Source organism: Pelmatolapia mariae, linkage group LG7 (assembly GCF_036321145.2).
Source record: "Pelmatolapia mariae isolate MD_Pm_ZW linkage group LG7, Pm_UMD_F_2, whole genome shotgun sequence".
NCBI classification, from domain to species: Eukaryota; Metazoa; Chordata; class Actinopteri; order Cichliformes; family Cichlidae; genus Pelmatolapia; species Pelmatolapia mariae.
In genome coordinates, this window is record NC_086233.1 from 27565323 (window position 1) to 27586619 (window position 21297).

General features: G+C 38.7%; 2 protein-coding genes across 2 annotated transcripts; both read right to left on the bottom strand.

Annotated features, from left to right (window-relative positions):
- Positions 1-1274: 1274 nt before the first annotated feature.
- ambp (alpha-1-microglobulin/bikunin precursor) lies at positions 1275-9338 on the bottom strand. The gene is made up of 10 exons (XM_063480717.1): positions 9219-9338; positions 8409-8551; positions 8101-8177; positions 7889-8005; positions 7616-7717; positions 7197-7258; positions 6848-6929; positions 6589-6756; positions 6088-6261; positions 1275-1294 (listed from the first exon to the last, which is right to left on the bottom strand). The coding sequence occupies exons 1-10, from the start codon at positions 9336-9338 to the stop codon at positions 1275-1277; spliced, it is 1065 nt and encodes a 354-aa protein (XP_063336787.1).
- Positions 9339-15936: 6598 nt separating this feature from the next.
- On the bottom strand, positions 15937-19910 carry ptgdsa (prostaglandin D2 synthase a). The gene is made up of 7 exons (XM_063480718.1): positions 19735-19910; positions 18559-18698; positions 18078-18154; positions 17034-17144; positions 16841-16942; positions 16699-16730; positions 15937-16574 (listed from the first exon to the last, which is right to left on the bottom strand). The coding sequence occupies exons 1-6, from the start codon at positions 19819-19821 to the stop codon at positions 16699-16701; spliced, it is 549 nt and encodes a 182-aa protein (XP_063336788.1). The 5' UTR covers positions 19822-19910; the 3' UTR covers positions 15937-16574.
- Positions 19911-21297: the final 1387 nt, after the last annotated feature.

The following is a 21297-nucleotide window of genomic DNA, read 5'->3' on the forward strand; positions in this document are numbered from 1 at the left end:
CACACACACACACACACACACACACACACACAGGGCTGTAGTGGAATTGGAGAGGAGCCTGGGGGAGAAAGAGCGGTGAAGAGTTGGGGGATGAGGGAGGTCCAGCTGAAGCAGAGAGTGAAGTGAGTAAGAAAAGGTGCAAAGGAAGATTTCTGAATGAGGTACAGAAGTAGAAATAGTCTCATGATGCTTAAATTGTATCTCTATAACAATCCCAAACTGTTATATATCAGTTGCTCTTGGATTTTATCCTTGTTTACACAATTTACCCTAGTCAGCTGTCCTGATGCATGGCTGCGAGCTGTCATCATTTGTTGTCACATTGGTATGTGGTCAGTTCTATCAATGTGTATATTTTAAAGACACAATTTGGGGTATGTTAATATCCACTTTTCTCAGGTTAAGATTACATACACAATGACCATGTCATACTCTAAGTTAGACCTCTTATCCAGTGGTTAACCAGTACTACATGACCCCTCCCAAAAAAGGCCCTCAGACAATACAAACACACGGTGGTCAGACAATAGTCTGGCAAGGAGAGAGAGGAACTCACACCCGTCAGGGGTTAATAATCGTCTGTCACTGGTTTGGAGCCTATTAGGACATTGATCTGACTGTGTCTTTTATGCCACCTGGGGAAAAGGAATGTGTCGGGTCTCCTATTGTGTCTGACTGTGTCTGGGAGAGCATCGAGTGGTCATACCCTCTGTGTGTGTGCGTGAGAGTCAAAGAGAGGTCAGTCAAAGCGGAATGGGCCGGAGCGTCACACTGTGCAGAGACAGTGGAGGGTTGGATATTCTTGAGGTCAGCTGGTCAAAGGTCATTCAGCCCTTATGTTGATTTCAAAGCAGAAATCACTGCATGTGGAAAATTGCATTTAAACATGTATGAATACAATGCTATCATAGCCAGGATCGACACTGCAACTGACCAAGCAGGTTCTCTCATTTAATTAGCAATAGCCAGGAAGTTAGCTAATGCTATTAAAAACTATCAAAAGCAAACCACCATTAGCAACCTGCATTTGGCTAACAGCGAACCTAATTGGATAATATATTTCTTATATTGCAAAAATTAATAATGATATACACCGACCAGCACATAAACACATGCATAAGCCCATTCAACATAACGCTCACTCTATCATCGAAGACATACAGCCTGAGCAGTTAAGTGATAATAAAGACATGAGCACCTTTTGCAACAGCTTAACTTTTACACAAACAAATAACATCCACAAACTGAGTTTCAGTCATAGCTTCTCCTGCTTGTTAGATAAATTCATCTCCTCCTCTTTTTGAAACATTATTTCATAATAAAATGTCTCAGTCAAACTCATTCCTTTATTCAGTTAAGCAACATTTTGTTTACTTATTATAAGCAACTGTCTGGGTAACCTGTAAACTTAGGAACAGTCACAATTTATTTGGAGTAGAGCCTTTAACACATAGTCTTTGTGGAGGATTGTGAAAAGCAGGTGAGGGAGGAGAAACAGTATTAGTTGGAGGCAGTATAAAAATGCCACAAAACATGTCATTGTAAAATGACTGCATGTCAAAGTAAGCTGTGATAAATGCAAAATCCAAAATATTAAAGCATATGAATTAAAGCAAAGTTCTTACATGTTCAGTCAGCATTAAAACTTCCACCAGGCAGGCATATAGGCATGTGGTAATTATGTTGAAGATAGTTTTCTGTGTTCTATGTTTCTATGAGGCATTTGTCATACTGCTAAATAACATCTGGGAGATTGCACTGTGTTTTGCTTATGTTATATGAAATAAAAGAGATAAATAAATGAGATATGCCGAGCAATGTTTCTAACTCTGTGAGTTAATATAGGTTTGGGGGACTGTAGGAAGACAAGCAAACCCTTTCCCCCCAGTTCTGTCTTTTTGGACAACCATCTGTTAGACCTCAGACTTAGTGAAAACACTCAGATGACACAGCTGGGGTTTAGAGGAGGGGGAGAGGAGGGTATTTAAATGTTTGTGGCTGCCAGTTGGTTGGCCACGTAGTCATAGTTGAACTTGAAGATGGAAAAAAAGGTGGTGAGGTTTTGGTTATAGGATAAGGGGAAGGCAAATATTGGTTATAGTTTGGATAAGACGCCCTCTGAAATGAAAATTAGGCAGTTTTGCATCCTCTGAAGTGAGAGAACGGCTGCTACATGTGTGGAGGGGGTCCTCTGTTGGTAGGACAATGAGACAGTGGGAGCTGCAGCAGTTTGCTGAAAGATGACTCATCCTTTGCCGTCTTCCAAAATCACATTTCCTCCCACATCTGTCCTTTTTGTCTCCTCATCCAAACGCTCTCTCTTTTGGGCATCTTCTAACCTCCTTCTCTTCTTCTGCCCTCCCTCTTTGCTAAAAATAATTGTGTGTTTCTCTTTGCAAACATTAGCTCATTTTAAGGTTTTAGCATAGGTTTTATTATTTTTGGGGTAAAAAATTTTAAATCTAGAATTCATGAGGACAGTTGGGTAGTACTGTGGGGCTCACTGTAACATAATCAGTGGGACTGAATAAATGTTTTGGTAATTAAAAATGACATTAGGCAAGAAAATCCCCCCAGCAGACAAGTAACTAGAAACTCAGAAAGGCTTTCAGTTAATATGAGGAACCAGCTGAATTGTAGTGGAAATTTCCTACCAAATTAGGGGTTAGCTCAGACAGTCTAACAGAAAGATTCCTGCATAATGAATTGAAGTCACTCCTATCTCTCCATGGGAACCTTTGTCTATCCCATACTTCTGGAAAATAAACTGAAGCACAAAAATGTGTCATAAGCACTCTGAAATTATATTTGTGAATGCTCAAAAACAAAGTATTTGCCCCTTGGCAGACTTATTTATGTTTGTGCTTATTTGGTAACTCTGGTCCAGGGAACACCAGGTGATCTGGCTTGGTACGGAAGGTCAGTTCTGTGATGTCACTTCCCCTTCCTCTCCGGATATTCCCAGCATTCTACTGCCAGCAGCCGGGAACTCTGGGAACTGAGAGCAGGAAGCCTGGCTCCTTTGCAAGAGTGAAAATTAAAAGAGGGCAAATAGCCTAGGATTAGTTGAGATATTATGTGATATTTCTGCAGCAGTGAATGACTCATCATTTTCTGCGAAATGTATTCAAATCTGTGTGAATCTAATTGAGATTGTGTGTGATATATCTGTGAAACACCAACAGAGAAATATTGCCCCCTACTGGCTTTTCTTCATGTCTTTTTTGTCTGGATTATTTTGTCCTCATCCTTTTGAATGAGAGAGCACACCAAACCTTCTCCCCTTTAACTCCACCTAGTACATTAATCAAAGCCCACTATAGGCTATCTCAAAATACAGTGTAATAACAATGAAAGCATTAGAGATTAAAATACTCTATAATACAGCTTAAGAATAAGAATAACTTTGCTGATCCCAAAGGGAAATTCATATGTTTGACATAGCTCGTCTGCTATTAATATGAGAGTTTAAAAGCCTGCTGGCTGTGGGTGCGAATGATTTCTCTGTTTTACAATGGTGAGAGAGGAGTCTTCCATTACTGATGTTTTTTTGTTCCATCAAGATGCTGTAAAGTGTGTTACCAGAGTTATTCAAGATGGCATACACCCTGATAATAATGCGTAATTACAATGCAAGAAGTATATTGGGATACTCTGTAATACAGTTTGCACCCCTGATTATAAAGAAGGGGAGGTTAGGATTCTCTATAACAGAGCCTGCACATGGATAATAATGTGTAATTACAATTGAATGAAAATTTTATGATGATAAAAATTAGACTGAAACAATTACATGATAAATGCCAGGAAATAGCCACTTAGGTCTGGGGCTATATCATGAAGTGCTAATACACTATTCTTATCAAGGTCTAAGAAGAGATCCTTTTATTACTGTAAGTATGCAAAACATCTATGTGACATGAAAATATCACATTCATATAAACCAGCACAGCCATGGCTATAATTATTCGCACATTATGGGATTAACAATGTAGGATCATACAACATAATTTATGGCCAGGATATTTTGAGGTCCATGCAATAAATAACAGAAGAATTTATTGCTGATTGTTGTATGGTGATCCTAATAGCATTTTCACCCTTACATGTCTCAAACAGTTTGTTTACTTATAATATTAGGAAACCTTTCTTATTTAGATTTGTTGATAGAGTCCCTGAGCACCGGAAAGTATACCATAAACATGCATACTGTGTCATTTTTGATACTGTCACCAAGGAGAAGTATATTTGTGTATGCAATTCACGTGTGTATGGTTGCATGTTGGTACTTTTTCTATGATGTTCACCGCAAAACACATTAAAGACTGTACACAGTATTTGTTCTGTGAACCAGAAAGACTGCAACATCCGGAAGGAGGGAGGGCAACATGAGCGTTTGGCTCTAAACCTTAAATGATGGGGACCTCTGCTGGTAACATTTCACATGATATGTTTTTTGAGTAGGAAATACCACAAAGGCGTTATATTTTAGCACACAAAATTATTTATAATGCCATTCATCTACCTGGTCTGTTCATTTTCACACATTGAGTCAGGGAAGCTGATTCAGTCTGAACTCTTAAGTGCTATAAAATTTTTGATCCAAGCAAAAATTCAAAACCACACAGAAAACACAGGTGTTGCTCATAATGTGATGTTATAACTGGTATTGCAAGAAGTAACAGTAACAAACAAGAAGCAACTGAAAAACATAGTATTGACTTTTTTTTTTATTGGTGACAACACTGCTGAGACAAAGCCATATTTTGTTACTGTGGTGGTTTGTGTCGTATCCCTTTATGTTGGCTGAGCAGCAGTGGTTCCTCATCTCAGTCAGTTTGCCTTGAGGAGCCCTTCATCTATTAAAAAAAAGCAGAAATACATTAAATGCTTCTGTTTGGACCAGCATGTATGGGAAACTTGATGCATTTGCAGGAACTGATTCAAACTGAGCTGTAACTTTTACTTGTATTTATCATGCATCGACAGTTTTTCCAGTGAGCAGAAGTGTTTCCTTTATAGGTTTGTAAACTGGGATCATGGCTCTGTTGCATGACCCAATTTGGGCTATTAGTATTAGTTGTTGAACAAATGACCTAAGAGCATATTTTTCTGGAAACCTTTGTGAAATCTCAATTTTTCTTTGGAAGCAGTAAGGGTGTAATTAGTTTTTTCACAGGTCTGCACAGAGTCCTGTGAAAAACCTTACTCACACGATTGTAATTTGTCCCTCCATAAAAATATCTTTAAAAATATATATATATTTAACACAACGACAACAAATCAAAACTCTTCACACTTCTTGCTAATGATGTCATGTAAGTAACATTAGTCAATCAGTCAATCGTCACAGAATGGCATTGGTTGAGTTGAAGCTCAATATCAACAAACAATCAGAGAGAGATAGAGAACGGCTGTTTATAAGAGGAGGAGGAGTAAGCTCATGCCTAACAACAGTAATTCCAAATGACATTTGAGCAGCTGTGACAGACTGTGTTCTTGCTCATGGAATGGCAACCAGCATGAAAAATGCCCCTTTCTGCAATAAATGTTTATGTTTCCCAGCACAAACACCCATTAAAATGGCCCCTTTCGCATTTTTTCTCATACAACATAATGTTCCCATTTAATCATTATAATTACACCGCATGAGAAACATGCGAAAGAAGCCACTTCCATGAGTAAATCCTGAGATGCAAGACGACCGGAGCTACGTGTTTTTAACATTGTTGTTTTTCTTTTTCTTTTCTTTTCTTTTTTTTTTTTTTGATGTAGTAACATAATGAACTCTCAGTAATGTTTTTTTTTCCACTGGCTATGTGTGTGTGTGTGTGTGTATGATCACTGGTTAAAACTGTTTTGATGTGATGATGTGGTTTAGCCATAAGGGTTAGAGGTTTTTTTTAATGTTGTTTGAAAATTGGGTTTTGTGTTTACATATGCAGAAAAAACAAGGCTGGGAGATTTTTTTTAAGTGCATTAGCCATGGACTCGGAATCTGTGGGATTTCTATGAGATAAATGTGTCTTTGTTTTTATTTGCATCCTGCCACAGTTCTGCTCTGTTATACTTGTTTTATTTTCGCACCATCTTTCATCACCCCGCAGTACTCCTCACACTCTGCCTTGCTGTAGAACTTGTTGCCGTTGGCCTGGCAGAAGCCGTTTTTGTAGGCCACACACAGACCAGCGGTGGAGTCAAAAGCCCAGATGGGAGGCTTCCCTGTGCAGGGCTGAGCATCCATAGGCAGACGGCACACAGCTAAAATGACAAAAGAGATACACACAATGTAATATAGGTAATATTCATTCGTGGTGTGCCACAAGAGTCTCAAGTAGAACATGAATTGCACTTTGTAAAACAGTTGCAGTCCCTTTCTCTGTGGCTGTTATAAGGAGCCTCATTGAAAACAAACACAGTAGCTCCTCATAGAAAATAAGAGTGTTCTTCTGTTTACGTGTGATTTGAAACCCCAGTTGAATCCATAATTAAATGTTGGACCAAGCCCCCCAAAAGCCTGAATTTGCACGTGTTGCACAGACATCTATACACATTTGCAAATGTCATGTTGTGCTTGTTTTTTCTTACCTTCGGTGCGGCAACTCTGCAAACAGTCCCTTTCACTTTCAAAGTTGTTCTGATTGCCCAAACATCCTCCATACTTGAAGAGCTCGCAGTTCATTGAAGAGGAGTTGTAGTAGTAACGCAGGTGGATCCCGAAACACGGTCCTGTGTCTGGTGCTGCTTTACAGGCCTCTGTGGGAACAGTGAGGGAATATATATATGCATAAGAAAATATACAACATCAGAATCAGAACTTGATCATTTGCATAAGCTGATATCCTACCAGTCCCATTGAACATAGCTGTATCATCACCAGAGCCCTCCACATCTGGAGCCAAAGAAGGCACTGCGTTTCTCCTCACACGCTGTTTAACAAAGACACACAGACTCAGAGATACAAAAATGACTCAACCACAAATAATCTGCATTATACCAGATAAAATTATCTCCTATAATGTAACCTCGCACATGGATTATATGATGGCCTTGTAATTCATTTATGATGAATTCTACCATAAAACTCAAACTCCTGAGTACAAAGGACAACAGATGTTCTTTCATGCATTTTAAAGGAAATACAATTAAAGCATATGCATAAAATATTCAATTGTAATAATAATAAATTGTAATACCTGAGGCTTAGGCTTAGGCTGAGCTGTGGCTGTTGCCACCTCCTCTCCAGGAACACAGTCACCTGCAGATCAAGTGAAGTAATGTAATTTGTTCATATACTTCATCTATAGCCTAAAATGTCGTGTTAACATGTTATGAATAACAGTTCCATTCTTCAGTTTTATGCATTTATGTTTTTTATTTTATTGTGTGTGTGTGTGTGTGTGAGCCTGGATTTTCATGTCATTTGCAAAGAGGTAGAGCATACGCAAGGAAAGAACCCATGAAGATAGAGTGTAGATCTGGGCTGATTTCTTTAAAATGTAAAAACTAGAGTACTGATCTCGGAGGAGGACTGTACACTTATCACTCCATTTTAGAAGAGTGTTAGTGTGTGTGATAATCTGTCTATGTGTGTGTCTGTATGTGTGGGCTGTACCTTTGTTCTGTTTAATGATAATATTGGCATCACTCATTCCCTGGTCTTTAACCAGTCTTTTAAAGTCATCCAGGACAGTGTTTCTCACAGTCATAGTTCGACCTGAAGAACACAATCATTTGGAAAATAAAAACCTTAAAATGGCATGAAGACTTCAGGATAGGAGGGTGTTCTTTACTTCACCTGATAATCACTATAACAACAATCAAGTGTATAGTTAAGGACTGTCAAATAATCCATTTTGGTTTACATTTTTAGGAAGTGTTTACTCACTGTAAAGCTTAACTGAGGTGGTCTTATTGCCTGATAACTTCTGCTTGCTCATTATTACTATGGCGTACTCATTGTAGTTTGTGTGAACCACGTATGCGTCCACGTCTGCCCCCCACTCTGTGAGAGGGAGAGTACAGGGAGAGTCATAATATCGAAAAATCCACTGTACAAAAGCTCATGAACAGCATTATTTAAACAGATTAAAGACATACTTGCAACATGATAGAAGAATCGTCCTGGTGTGGTGGTCAGCTCATAATCCTCAATCCTCTCCATACATGTTCCTCGTCTTCAAACACACACACACACACACACACACACACACACACACACACACACACACACACACACACACACACACACACACACACACACACACACACACACACAAAAGAGGGGGGTAAAGAGCAGTAAATGTTAAGAGAGACTCATTTGAGAAAACAGTGTGTTTTGCTGTCAGAAATACATGCTTGCTGTACATTACTGTTTGTGTCCGCACACCCATGCGTTTTTTACTAACCTCAGTGAAGTTCGAGTCACCTTGAGTTTGCCTTCATTATCACCTCTCTGAAGTACCAGTTTTCCGATGGCTGCGCCTGACTTGTAACGTTGCATATAGGGACATGTGGATGCAATGGCAATATCATGCCATGTTCCCAAATACTGTCAGGAGAAGTAAACAAAAGGAAGATTTTCACAAATTGATATAAAACTCACAGACTGCTTAACCAAACATCTGGTATAAAAATAAAGATGTTACAAATATAGATTTTTAAAAAATATATAGTTAAATGTTGTTTTAACGCTGGATTTAAAGCAAAAAGTCAACTTTAACTAAACTATTTTAAATTTTGAATTTGTTTTAAAAATACAGGTTTGGAGAGGTCCTTGTGTTCTACATCTAAAGGAAACGTTTACTTTGGACCTTCTTAGTCCTGAGAATACAAGTGATTTGACTGGATCATAAAGGATGTTTTGCAATGAGAAATAAAGATAAATATTACCTTAGGCTTGCTCTGTCATAGTTATCTATGTGCACTCAATGGACTCATACTGGACCTTTGCACTGTGCAACTAAAGCTCTATTTTCCATTATAAAAGCCCTCAGCATATAATCCTTATATTTTTAGGTTTCCTCTGCTTGAGATTAAGGCTTAAAGAAATGTTCAGTAAACACTAAAAGAAATAAAATGTTAGAAATTTAAATACACAGGAAAAGGGCATACCAGCATCTCCTGCTTTTAACTTTTTGCATTTAACACTTCTCAGAATTATGCAATATGCACAATGTTATAGAATATTAACAAGAGCGCAGAACTCGAGCACTTACCTGGGTTAAATCAAAGTTTTCCTGTGTGGGATAAAGTGGGTCTGTGAGTACAGGGAGCCCCTCGAGGCTCCAGGTCCATCCCAGGACCAGCAGAGTAATCACAGTTGCTGCTTTCTGCATCTCGCCAGCTTGTCTGTCCACGCCTTGGTAACAATGTCCCCTAAGTATGAAACATCAAAACAGCCCCCTCTCACCTCTTGAATAGGAGACAGTGCATTGAACTGTTATGGGCTATGTTTGTCGTGCCCCCCTCGTGTTTACCCCCCCACACACACACACACACAGCTGAGTAAAAAACAAACAAGTAAAAGAGCAAAGTTCTGATTTTGTGTATCTCACCTGACCACTGCAATGCAAACAAATCAATACTTGTCATGATTGGAGGGAATAATGAGTAACAATAGCATACTAGTTCATCCTAATGTGTATAAGTTAGAGAAGTTATCTTTTCTGAACTACAGAGCCCATAATGCTTTGGGGGCATATACATAAAGTTACGTATCTTGGCGAGTAAGTTGCCGTCTACAGCTCCACCCTTGTAATACCTAAATAACTATTGGTAGCTCAAGCTTGCACTTTGTACCAGTGGATGTACAGACCAGGACCCCAACTCATGATCACACTGGAACCTGAAAAATGCTATAATATTATTCACATAGTGGTTAGAGAGCAAAGAGGACAAAATATGACTGGATAGTAGGTTAGCCAGAATCACACATCTGATCCCATTTCAGAATCACATTTCTGAGGGCTTGGATTGGACTGGTGTATGATTCCAGACATGTGTAAATTGTAACATTATAAAGTTACAATTTAGTAACTTTATAATGTGAAACCATGATGTTGGAGTAAATTTACAAGGTATCCACATGCATGCACGATTCTGTTTCAGCCCTCTCCCTCAATGTCCCGTTGGGGAGCGGTGCAGCCCATTTTGAAAATGAATCCTTGGGGCAGTGAAACATACAGGAAACATTTGTACATGACATATTTTATTACACTTGCCATATGTTTGGTGCTTTTTTTCTCAAATAGCATGGTCACTTTATTTGAAATAATATTGACGATAGAATATTATCTTTAAATAAATATTAGTCACATCTCTTAAACTTGCACATCCAAATGCATATGATAAATAATTGTAAAAAGTATTAGCACACCAGGCCATATATAGCAGGTGGTGAAGCTTTAAAGGGGCCTTAAAAGTTAAATTCCTTTTTTTGTATTTAAACTTGTTTCACACATTAAAAAACAATTTGAATTTCAGACCATGTACCAGCTGTATATTAAATCTTTGCAGTATGATATAAGAACTTGAAATTCCTTTATGTAGTCTGAAAATCCAAATGAATTTAGATAAACTTTAGATTTGCAAAGTGCTTATACACATCAAAATTTCATTTTGACACGGAAAGTATTTCATGTATAAAAGTAGACCATTGTGGTGTAGTATTCACCGTGGGAGCCTGGCACTATCAAAACAGTCTAAATAAATATACTTAGTGAATCTGATTGTGACATGATTGCCTGGTTTTCTTGTGATGATCATATCCTTCAGGTTTTACACTTGATCCTGTAGTAAATACATATTTATTAAAATGCTCAAATTGGACAGAAACACAACATCCTTATTGCATTTTTTTACATTTATATATTTTTATTCATATCAACAGTTAACAAGAGAGGGGAAGAACAGAGAGGAGGCAAAGTCGAGCGGGTGATTTGTGACAGATGGATAGCAGCAAGAGTAAAAGGAAGGTTTAAACGCTGGTAGTGAGACCCAGTATGATGTTTGGTTTGGAGACAGTGGCATTGACAAAAAGACCTCGAGGTCTGCCACCTTGAGGTTGAGCTCAAGGTGGTAGAGCTGAAGATGCTCAGGTTTTTATCAGGATTGACCAGAATAGACAGGATTAGAAACGTGTACCACAGAGGGACAGCTCGGGTAGAGCAGTTCAGAAATAAAGTTAGAGTGGTAAGGCTGAGACGGTTTAGATATAAGCAAAGGAAGTATAATGGATGTACTTGGCAAAGGATGTTGAACATGTAGCTGCCAGACAGGAGGGAAAGGGGAGATCCATGGATGTAGTGAAGGAGGACATGCAGAGGATTTATCTGACAGAGCAAGATGGTAAGGATAGGGTCAGATGGTAACAGTGAACTCTTCTTGGGGATGTGTCCTACGTGGAACCACGTTTCTATTTAACCCTTTGGGAACGAAAACCTGAAATAATGACATACAAGGTATTAAAATGCATTAAAGACTCATCACTTTAACATAGTTATAAATCTTGGGTTTTACAGTGTTATATGTCAGTGTGTTAGTGTGAAGTATGCACCTGAGTAGGTGTCTCTGTCATCTTTTCACCTGGAACACACTCACCTGTAAAGGCAGAAGGATTAGAGTTGATGACTTTCTAAAATGCAGTTAAATATGGGGGGATGGGGGGGGGGGGGGGGTGAAATATACTGGGCAAAGAATGTTAAAGATGGAGATGACGAGTGTAAGACATATCATCAGTAGTTCTCAGGGAATGTGTGCACCTTTGTCCTGATTCATGATGACAGCATCGTCTCTCATTCCATGCTCTCTGACCAGTGTTTTAAAGTGATCCAGCACAGCAGGGCCTGCTTCCACAGTCCGACCTGAAGAGGACAGATTTTCTTTAGTGTTTTATAACACTGACTGTTCATACTCTGTTAAATACTGGAATGAAACAGAAAGGAAGTGTTAGAATCAGCACATTTAAAGTTCATAAAATCTCTGTGAGAACAACAAATTTCTATGTTTTTATAATTTTATATTGAAAAGCTTTAAATAGTTCCAAATTAAAAGGCTAAATGTGAGATCTCATGATTTGAACAAGATTACAGTCAGATATAGAGACAATTAGATTTTATACAATAGCCTCAGAAGTTTTACCTGCTTCAGGTACACTAGAATAGGTGTTGGGAATATGAAGTCTATTATTAGCTTATTCATAATTAATATTGATTGATAAATTAACCCTTAGATGCACACGTGGGGTCAAAAATGACCCCACGGGTTGTTTTTCTTCAAAATCTTTAAAATGAAAAGTTGTAATATATTCATATTCCAGGTATTCCTCATAAAATATGTTTGTAACATGAGGCCATTTGCATTTTTATTTATTTTTTCATTAATTTAAAAAAAATGCAGTTTTTGTATCACTACCCCACTCTTCCACAAGTGGGGTCAAAAATGACCCCAAGCAGTTCCTATGGAATCTTCTATGAAACTTTCATTCTTATCAACTCTGACTGACCCACTTACACTTCTGATGGATCAAGAATTAATTTTTACACAATAACATACATGATTTATAGTCAGGGCTGCACATAAGTGGTCCGCAGGTGTGCATTCGCTGTCAAAATAAAAGTATTCCCTGAAATTCAGAGAATACACGCTTCTTTTGCGGTGGAGGAACACCAAAGTAAATGCTTATGGAGCTTGCTTTTTTGACATCTTTAAGAGTTCTGAACAAATGTCTGTCCTCCTCCAGAACATCTAATGTACGCAAACGCGCATTCCAACTTCTTATCTGGTACGTGTCTTTTATTTTGACAGCGAATGCGCACCTGCGAACCATTTATGTGCAGCCCTGTTTATAGTTTCCTGTGCATTTCAAACATTGTCCTTTCTGATGTTTTTTTTTTAATATCTAAAGTAACATCGCTGCTATGAGGCCAGCTAGGATCACTGTGGACCTCCTTGCCCTACAAATGATCCAGGACGGATGGGATGAAGAACCCATAAGAGGCATTGACTCAGAATCTGACATCTCAGATATAGAGGACCCAGACTACTGTCCCCCCCACTGAACAAGGCCAGTCAGATACAGAGGAGTCCTCTGATGAGTCCTCTGAAGAGGAAATGGCTATTGAGTCTAACAGAATGAGCCCCTCTTACTGCTCTAGCCACAATATTCTGAATTAGTCGGCCAGGGCTTGAGCCTGGGTTTAGTATTGTCTCCCCAATAGATGCATGGAAGATGTTCATGTCTGATAATATAATAGAAGAGGTGCTGACATGCACAAAGATGGAGGCATGAAGAGTAGCCACAGACAGGGGAAAAGAGTGGAAAAATGTAATCAAACATGAGCTCCTGGCCTTCATTTGATTGACCATTCTTGCAGGAAGTGAGAAGAACTGGGATGTACCAGTCGGTGTGTTTTTTGGGAGTCCTCTGCATAAGCCATTGTACAAGGCCACTATGTCAATTCAAAGATTTGAACATATTCGCCATTTCTTGCACTTTGATGACAAGAGGACCAGAGCCTACCAACTGAAAACAAACCATATGGCAGCTTTCAGCTACATATGGGGCCTGTTCCTGGTCAACTGCAGGCAGAAATTCATCCTCAGTGATTGTGTTACAGTGGATGAACAACTTGTGCCTTTCAGAGGGAAGACCAGCTTCTGCAGTATATGCCGAGCAAGCATACAAAAGTAATACAAGGATACAAAAACTGCAATTTCTTAAAATTAATGAAAAAATAAATAAAAATGCAAAGGGCCTCATGTCACAAACATGTTTTATGAGGAATACCTCAAATATGAAAATATTACAACTCTTTGTTTTAAAGATTTTAAAGAATAACAACTGAATTTATAGCAAAATGCATTGTTTCTATTTGGGGTCATTTTTGACCCCACTCGTGGAAGAGTGTAGGTATTGGTAGGTTGTGCATCCAAGGGTTAAAGCACCTGACCCTTGTTTTAATTTGGACACAAAGAAATGCACTGCTAAAAAAATCAACACAGATATCTTGATAAATCAAAGGTAAAATGGCTGATGATCCAACAGTGGTCACTCACTGTAAAGTTTGGCTATGGTGGTTTTATTTCCTGATGGTTTCTCTGTGCTCAGCAGAAGCATCACAGCATACTCATCATAGGTGGTATGAACCACAAAGGCATCAACATCGGCCCCGAGCCCTGCAGAAAATAAAGTGTTAATGCATCAGGCTTCCAGAGTATTATTTTAGCATCATGAGAATGTTTTTATTGTACATGTCACAGAAAGGATGTACTATATATGCAGGAACACAGGAAAACATACTTGCAGTGTGGTAGAAGAATCGCCCTGGAGTGTCCGTCAAACTGTAATCTGTTGAAGTCTCCATACACAAGCTGTTCCTATATGCAGACACAAACACATGAAAGGTTATATTGAGTGTAGCATACTCACCCACTGCATGAGAAACAGCATGTGGGTGAATCTGACCTGAAAGTAGTGGCTGTCATGGTGAAGTTCTCCTCAGATGCAACATGTTTCAGCTCAAGCGCAACAATGACAGGGTTTCCCCTCTTACGCTGCATATAATGAGGGCAGGTAGACACCACTGCCACCTCATACCACTTTCCCATAAACTGCGAGGAACACGCCATAACATAAAACAGAACAGATACTAATATTATAAAATGGACCACTCAAAACAAAACAGAACAGCTTAAAAATGTCATAAGCGCAGTTTTGAATTCTGTCAAGGAGTGTGCAGATGTGAGGGAGTAAAGTTTAGGTATTGCATAAGAGAAGGGCCTGGCACCCAGAGTTCTAAGGTTAATGAAAAGTAGTCCTGCTGATGAAGACTGCAGGGAGCAGAAGGAAGTTTAAGTTTGGAGGAGATCAGTGAAATATGCAGGGCAGAGCCTGTGAAGAACTTCAAATGTTAATAGTCATGTTTTTAGGGTGAATTCATGGCAGTACAGGGAGCCAGTGTACTGTGGATGAATCAGCAGGGGTGTGACATGTTTTGCTGACTTCTGGAAGCTGATGTTTGTCAGGAATTCGTGCCAAGATTGCTGAAGTCAAGGCGTGGTGTGACAAGACTCATAATTACTGTACATTAAAACATGTGGATTGACGTGCAGCAATAAAAACAACCTCAGATATTATTGAATGAAAAGAAGTGATAAACTTTGCTGTTGGGTGGGGTGGGAAATAACTAAAGAAATGTCATTTTTTAGTATTTTATCCACTCACCTGCTCCAGATCAAAGTTCTCCTGGGTCAGGGTAAGATTTTTTGGCTCCACAGGAGATACCTGGAAGGTCACGAGGGTCCACCCCATGACCAGTACAGACACAGGCCTGACCGCTCCCTGCATTTTGTTAGCCTGCCTGTCCAACCTGTCTCTTTCTGTCACCTCCCAGAAACTTTTGTCTGCTGCCTTTCTGGGTCAAACGGACACCCTGCGTATGTGGCTTTTGTAAATCCCCTCTCAAAACACGACCAAGAAAAGCAAGAAAAGACACAACTTAAAGAGCAAAGTTCTGACTATCAGTGTGTCTGTGCACAGAGATGTGTGCATGTCACTGTGTGTCCTTTGGTCCAAATAATCAGAAATGAATTGCTGGACTTCAGAGTTTGAAGCTAAAACAAACAACTGATCAATACACGTTAGCAATTAACAGATTGTGGGGAAATGTAGCATTAGTATCAGCTACAGAGACTTTTTGATGTTACCACAGACAGAAGTGTCCCTTCAACACACAGCTCATTTAATCTCATTTCTCATGGTATCATGGTATCTGCATCATAAACTGTATGTCACATACTGGTGTGTATGTGCCACCTGGTGTTCACTGAGGGAAAAAACTTCCTTTCAGTGACCTTTAGACCACTTGTTTTGTGCCACAAATGCAGTAGAAACTGTAGATAATCTACTCAGAGATTTATTTATTATGTCCAGGCTGAATATTTATTTAATTATGTCAACAGTGTGAAAGAGCACAGCTGATATGGCTCAGGGGGCAGTCGATGAAGCAGCCAACTTTTATCTACATTTGTCTTTTCAGTGTGAACCTCTGCAGCAACACTTTATGCAAGAGAAAGAGTTTGTGCATATGCAGGTAAAATTTCTTATTTCAAGGAAAATGCAGCTGATCAGAAATATATTTATTGATATATGATGACTATATCGCCAATATTATAGCTGGTAGAGGTAACTGTCAGGCAATGAACATATAGATCACAGAGTAAAACACAGAATTACATACTAACATATTTTACATGTAACCATAATTTTACAAAAAAAACCAAAAAACTCAAATTAGATTAATAAAAGTCTGGAGGTCAATGTTTATTTAACTATGTGAACTGTGAAAATAATGGAAAACACTACACAATCAAGGTTGATCTATAGGATAAATGTAATCAGCAATATCTGCTGCTTGTGCCATTTGCAGTCAGCCTCATGTTTGCTGAAGTTTTTTTTTTTGTTAATAATAGTTTATAATACATAAATGCTGTCAGAAACTGGACACAGACACAGAGCTGGAACAGCATGAAGAACACATGATGCCACCCTCATCTCAGGCACAGCAGGGAACCTAGAAGGGGGAACAGAAATGATTTTATACTAGCTGGACAGAAATCATTCGCACATGCAGATTTAAAATAACCACCTGTGGTTTTTATATATTTTTTTCTTTAAAAAAAAAGAAATCGCCTTACCTAACGTCCAGATCCTGATGGCGGGCAATTTTCTGTTTACCAAAAAACATACAGACAAAAATTATGACAATTTTTCTTCAACATGCGCGCAGATGTGTATATACTATGTGTATATATGGAGGTGTGTTCCCCCTTGCTTCACCTGCTGGAGGTGGAATCACAATAGACTCTCTTGGAAAACCGCGAGACAAGGCAAAGGTTTTAAACTTCTGTACGACCTCAGGCCTGACGCTCAGAGTGCGAGCTGCAGACAAGTACAGAAACACACATGTAGTGTATAGAAGACAGAATTGCAGCGGCCTGCATGTTCAGACGCATCTGTGAGCATGTCTCACCATAAAGTGCCACCTGTGTGTACTCTCTGTTGAAGACCTTGTGCTTAAGGACCATGGCGTAGTCAGTGTAGTTTGTTTCCACCACAGTGATGTCCTTCACCATGTTATGGCCTGAGAGAAATCGTGACACAGAAGCGAGATGTTAGCACCCCTGCTAGTTGAAAATTTAAAAGCAAATTGATAGGCAGATTAAATAAATGAATAAATGCACCAATACATTAAATCTGGATGAAACAGAATTGCCTGTACTAAACCAAAATGGGATGTATATGATTTTTTTATTAGGCCTGTATAGGTTACTTAAAATGCAAAAAGTTAAAAAACCCAAACAAAAACAAAAAAACATGAACACAGAAAACCCCCAATTACATTTGGTAGAAGATAAAATTAATTTACAAGATATGTAATTTTTGTATTGACTTACTGGATGTTAATGAATCTTAATTCAATTAAGATTTAATTCTAAATTATTAAATTTAATAATATACATTTTGTTATTTAGACAGCAGACCTATATAAATAATAAAAAATACTTAAGTGTCGCATGAAAACCTAAACCTACTTAAAATATTCTCAAAATTTTAATGAAAATTTTATACATTATTGAACAATTTACATTCATTTACATTAAATGTTCTTTACAATACAATTCTAACATAATCATAATTATGCCACTGTACAAATTATGCGTTTTAAATTATTACATTTAATAATATACATTTTGTTATTTAGACAGCATGCTATATAAACAATAACAAATACTTACATGTCACATGAAAACCGTAACTGTAAAAAATAATAAAAGTAAAAAAGAAAACCCCCCCAAATATATTTGGGTGTGTATTCTGCTCTTATTTCCTGTTCTCAGTCTTATGTCATTACTTTGTCACATGTGCCTGGACTGCACAGCTTCATCCTTGTGATCACTGTGGTTTTTTTGCTCATGACATGTTGCTGATCCTGAATGTCAACTCACGCTGTGAGCACCAGTCAAGTTTTTATTCTATCATAGAAAAAGTCAGTTCTCTTTAGAAAAAGACTCACGTGCACTGAAGTAGGTGAACTGTCCAGGTACACTCGCCCTCTCATACTGGTACTTTTTGCTCACACAACCAAAGGGTCTGAAAAAAGCAAAGAAAAATGAGTGTTTATCCACAAGCGTCACTTTCTTACCTCTCTCTGTTTAACTCTTTTCCTTGACTAGCACACATATGATAGCTTTGATGTTATTAATTCAATAAAGCCCAATACAGTCCTCTTGTTTGCCACTCAACAGCCATCTTAAATGACTCTGAGCGCATATTGTGTAAATTACAAAGGTTACTGGAGCACATAAAGGGCATGGACACAATAACAAGTCAAATTTAATTAAAGGATCTTAAAAAGTGTCCTGACTTTGCCCCAAAATAGAGTTTAAAAAACGCTCTGCCACCGTCTTTTCTCACACAGACTGAGCGGCATGTCCCTGCGTGTCCACATATGTCAACAGTGATCAAATGTGTCACCCCTGCAAAAACAGACTCACGTTGCCTCCCACATTGTGAGATTAGCATTTCCGTTTGGCAGCGGCGTGATGGTGCCCATGGAGGCCTTAATTATTCTTCGGAATGGGACGAAACTCGGAGAGTCATAGGCGACCCCCACGCGATACCATTTTCCTGCAAACTAAACACACACAAAACAAACAAAAACAGGACAGTTTATTGGAACTTCTGAGCAGTCATGCACAGGCTACATGTGACCTGTCTGTCACAGTCCCAGACGCACTGGGTGATATAAACCAAATGGTTAAATGCACATAGTGCTATTATTTAAATAAAGAGGAAGAAGTATTTCCCTGAAACAATGAGGTTCTGTATTTTAAGGCACAAATAATGTGTTGGGAGTATTTTTAGTCGGGTAATTGGTGCACTAAGTATTTAAGGAAGCAAGGTGGGGTATGTGGGATTGACTCAAAATAAACTACAGTGCTTGTGTTTATCGGAATGAAAGAGCACGTCTTGAAGTTAAATGGTGTGGCTCACATATTTATTTTATCATAGGCTGTAATGTGCACCCTGTTGCAAGCACTTGTGTAAAGCAGGGCATCCTTACCTATCTCAAATGTACATCAAAACCGATAAGACACTTTCATTTTTCCTCATGTAAAACTGTGTTTACTTGACTTAATGTTAATGATTATAATTATATTGGGAAAGTGCTTTTACTCTTATATAACAGACAATAGCCTACATTTAAAAAAAAATCCTGGCGGGGAAAATGTATGAAAATCAGCACTCCTTTGTGTCAAATAAACATTTTACTTTTAATATAAAGAATAAAACCTTTAAGGCTTTCTTCATAAAGGACAGACATAATATGGCTAAGAAGAAGTAAGTGTGGGACAATCCCACTTCATAGCCAGTCAAACACATTTCTTGTGGCACATATGCCAAAGAAAATTAACCTCACACAGTCCATCAAACCAGCAAACGATTTACTTATGCATTAGTCTTGTTTACTGTAAGGTAGGAACTCATCGCAAACTGTGCGCACACATAAAACCATCAGTAGACAGTAGGTGGCGTCATGTAACAAACAAAGAACAGCTGTTCTTCTTTTAAAGAAACCCCATTCTTAACAAAACGAATAAACATGGTTTGAAACATAAAATAATATATAAAAAGAAAAAAGCTTAAAAATCAAACACCCTCCATCCTACCTTCTGCAGGCTAAAATCTTTCTGCGGCTTCACATTTGCATGTACCATCATCATGCACAGCATCACCATGGCAACAGTCATCGTCATGGCTGAAGAAGAGAAGCGGCGAGGTGAGCGGGTGTCTGCCCTGAGCCAAAAGTGAACTGTGCAGCCAAAAAGAGGTACAGAGTGGCAAAGCCTGGGGTGATGTTTACTTTTTTTCCGCTGCTGATCCACCCACCTGGTTGTCAGCCAATCATTGCCAAGGTTCAAGGAACAGTAGCCAAGTGTTGGAAATGTGCAAGTATGAAAACAGCCACGGACTTAAACGCTTTATAGGTTCAGCTTGTGGTTTACCAGAATCAGCTGAGATTCATGAGCTGTCCTCAAAAGCAAAGACTTCACACGATTTCACAACTCCCTGTCCCGCACTGAAAGACACATGAGGAAAAACAAGTCGAGAGACCAGTAACCTGTTTCTCAGCTCTGATGGTTCATTTTTCCATGGAGTACCGCTGTGTTGGCTGCTGCCTCCAGCTTAACTGATATTCGCATTTAAAAGGACAAGTTTGCGCAACAGCAGGGTCAGTCATAAGTATCACGCATGTCCCTACAAGAAAGTTGTTCATACCTTTCTGTTAGAGGAGTTTCTCAGATCTTGAAACACCTTTACCAGCCGGCTTGTACAATTTGGGTCTTAAGATGTTGGGTCTTAAGGGTCTTAAGATAGGAACAGAAAGCAGTTTCTCCCAAAGAGCCTCCGCTTTATGAGATTTACTGGTGTCACCTTATTTTTCCATATATCTTTGAAAAACAGAGGTTAAAAACAAACAAATTTCAACAGCTAAAAGAACATGGAAAATGGGCAGTATGAGTTGTGGATTTAAATGTTAAATGTAGGACACAATTACACCAGGTGTGTTTGTGGTGCACAGTCACCTGTTGAGCTAAAAAGCTCAACAGGTGACAGGTCACATCTAAAAAGATTTGTCCTGGGTCTAAATTAGTGCACTTTTCCTGTACAAATCTGAGGCAGAGTCATAAACTATCTTAAAAACAAACAAACAAAACAAAACAAAATTCAGCAAAATCTGCAGGGACCAAGACATTCATTTGAATCAGCATTGTGAAGCTTTAGTAAGGGTCCTTTAGTAAGGACCCTGTCTCACTATCAGAATTCAAACTCGACAGTCTGCATCATAAGAAGAAAAAAAAAAGTGTCATCGCAATCAGAGTCCAAGTGAAGAGTTTAAATATTTTTTTATTAATAATGATGATTTTTCCATTTGCAGCTCTGCTTTTATCTCATTTTCTTGAGATGCATGACGTATACAACGAGCCTTCAGTGGACAAGGGGACATCAGTGTGTCACACACACAGCACACCTCACAGACCTCCTCTACACACTCTGCTCAGAACTGCTGTCTATGGAGTGAGACAATAAAATTATATATACCGAATAAAAAAAAAACCAAACAAACAAAAAACTAATCCTTTTCCACACATGTAGGCAGACATGTTTGAACCACGACAGGGAGGAACAAAGAAAAGTGCAACAAATGTGCAACACAAAAAGATGTGTTA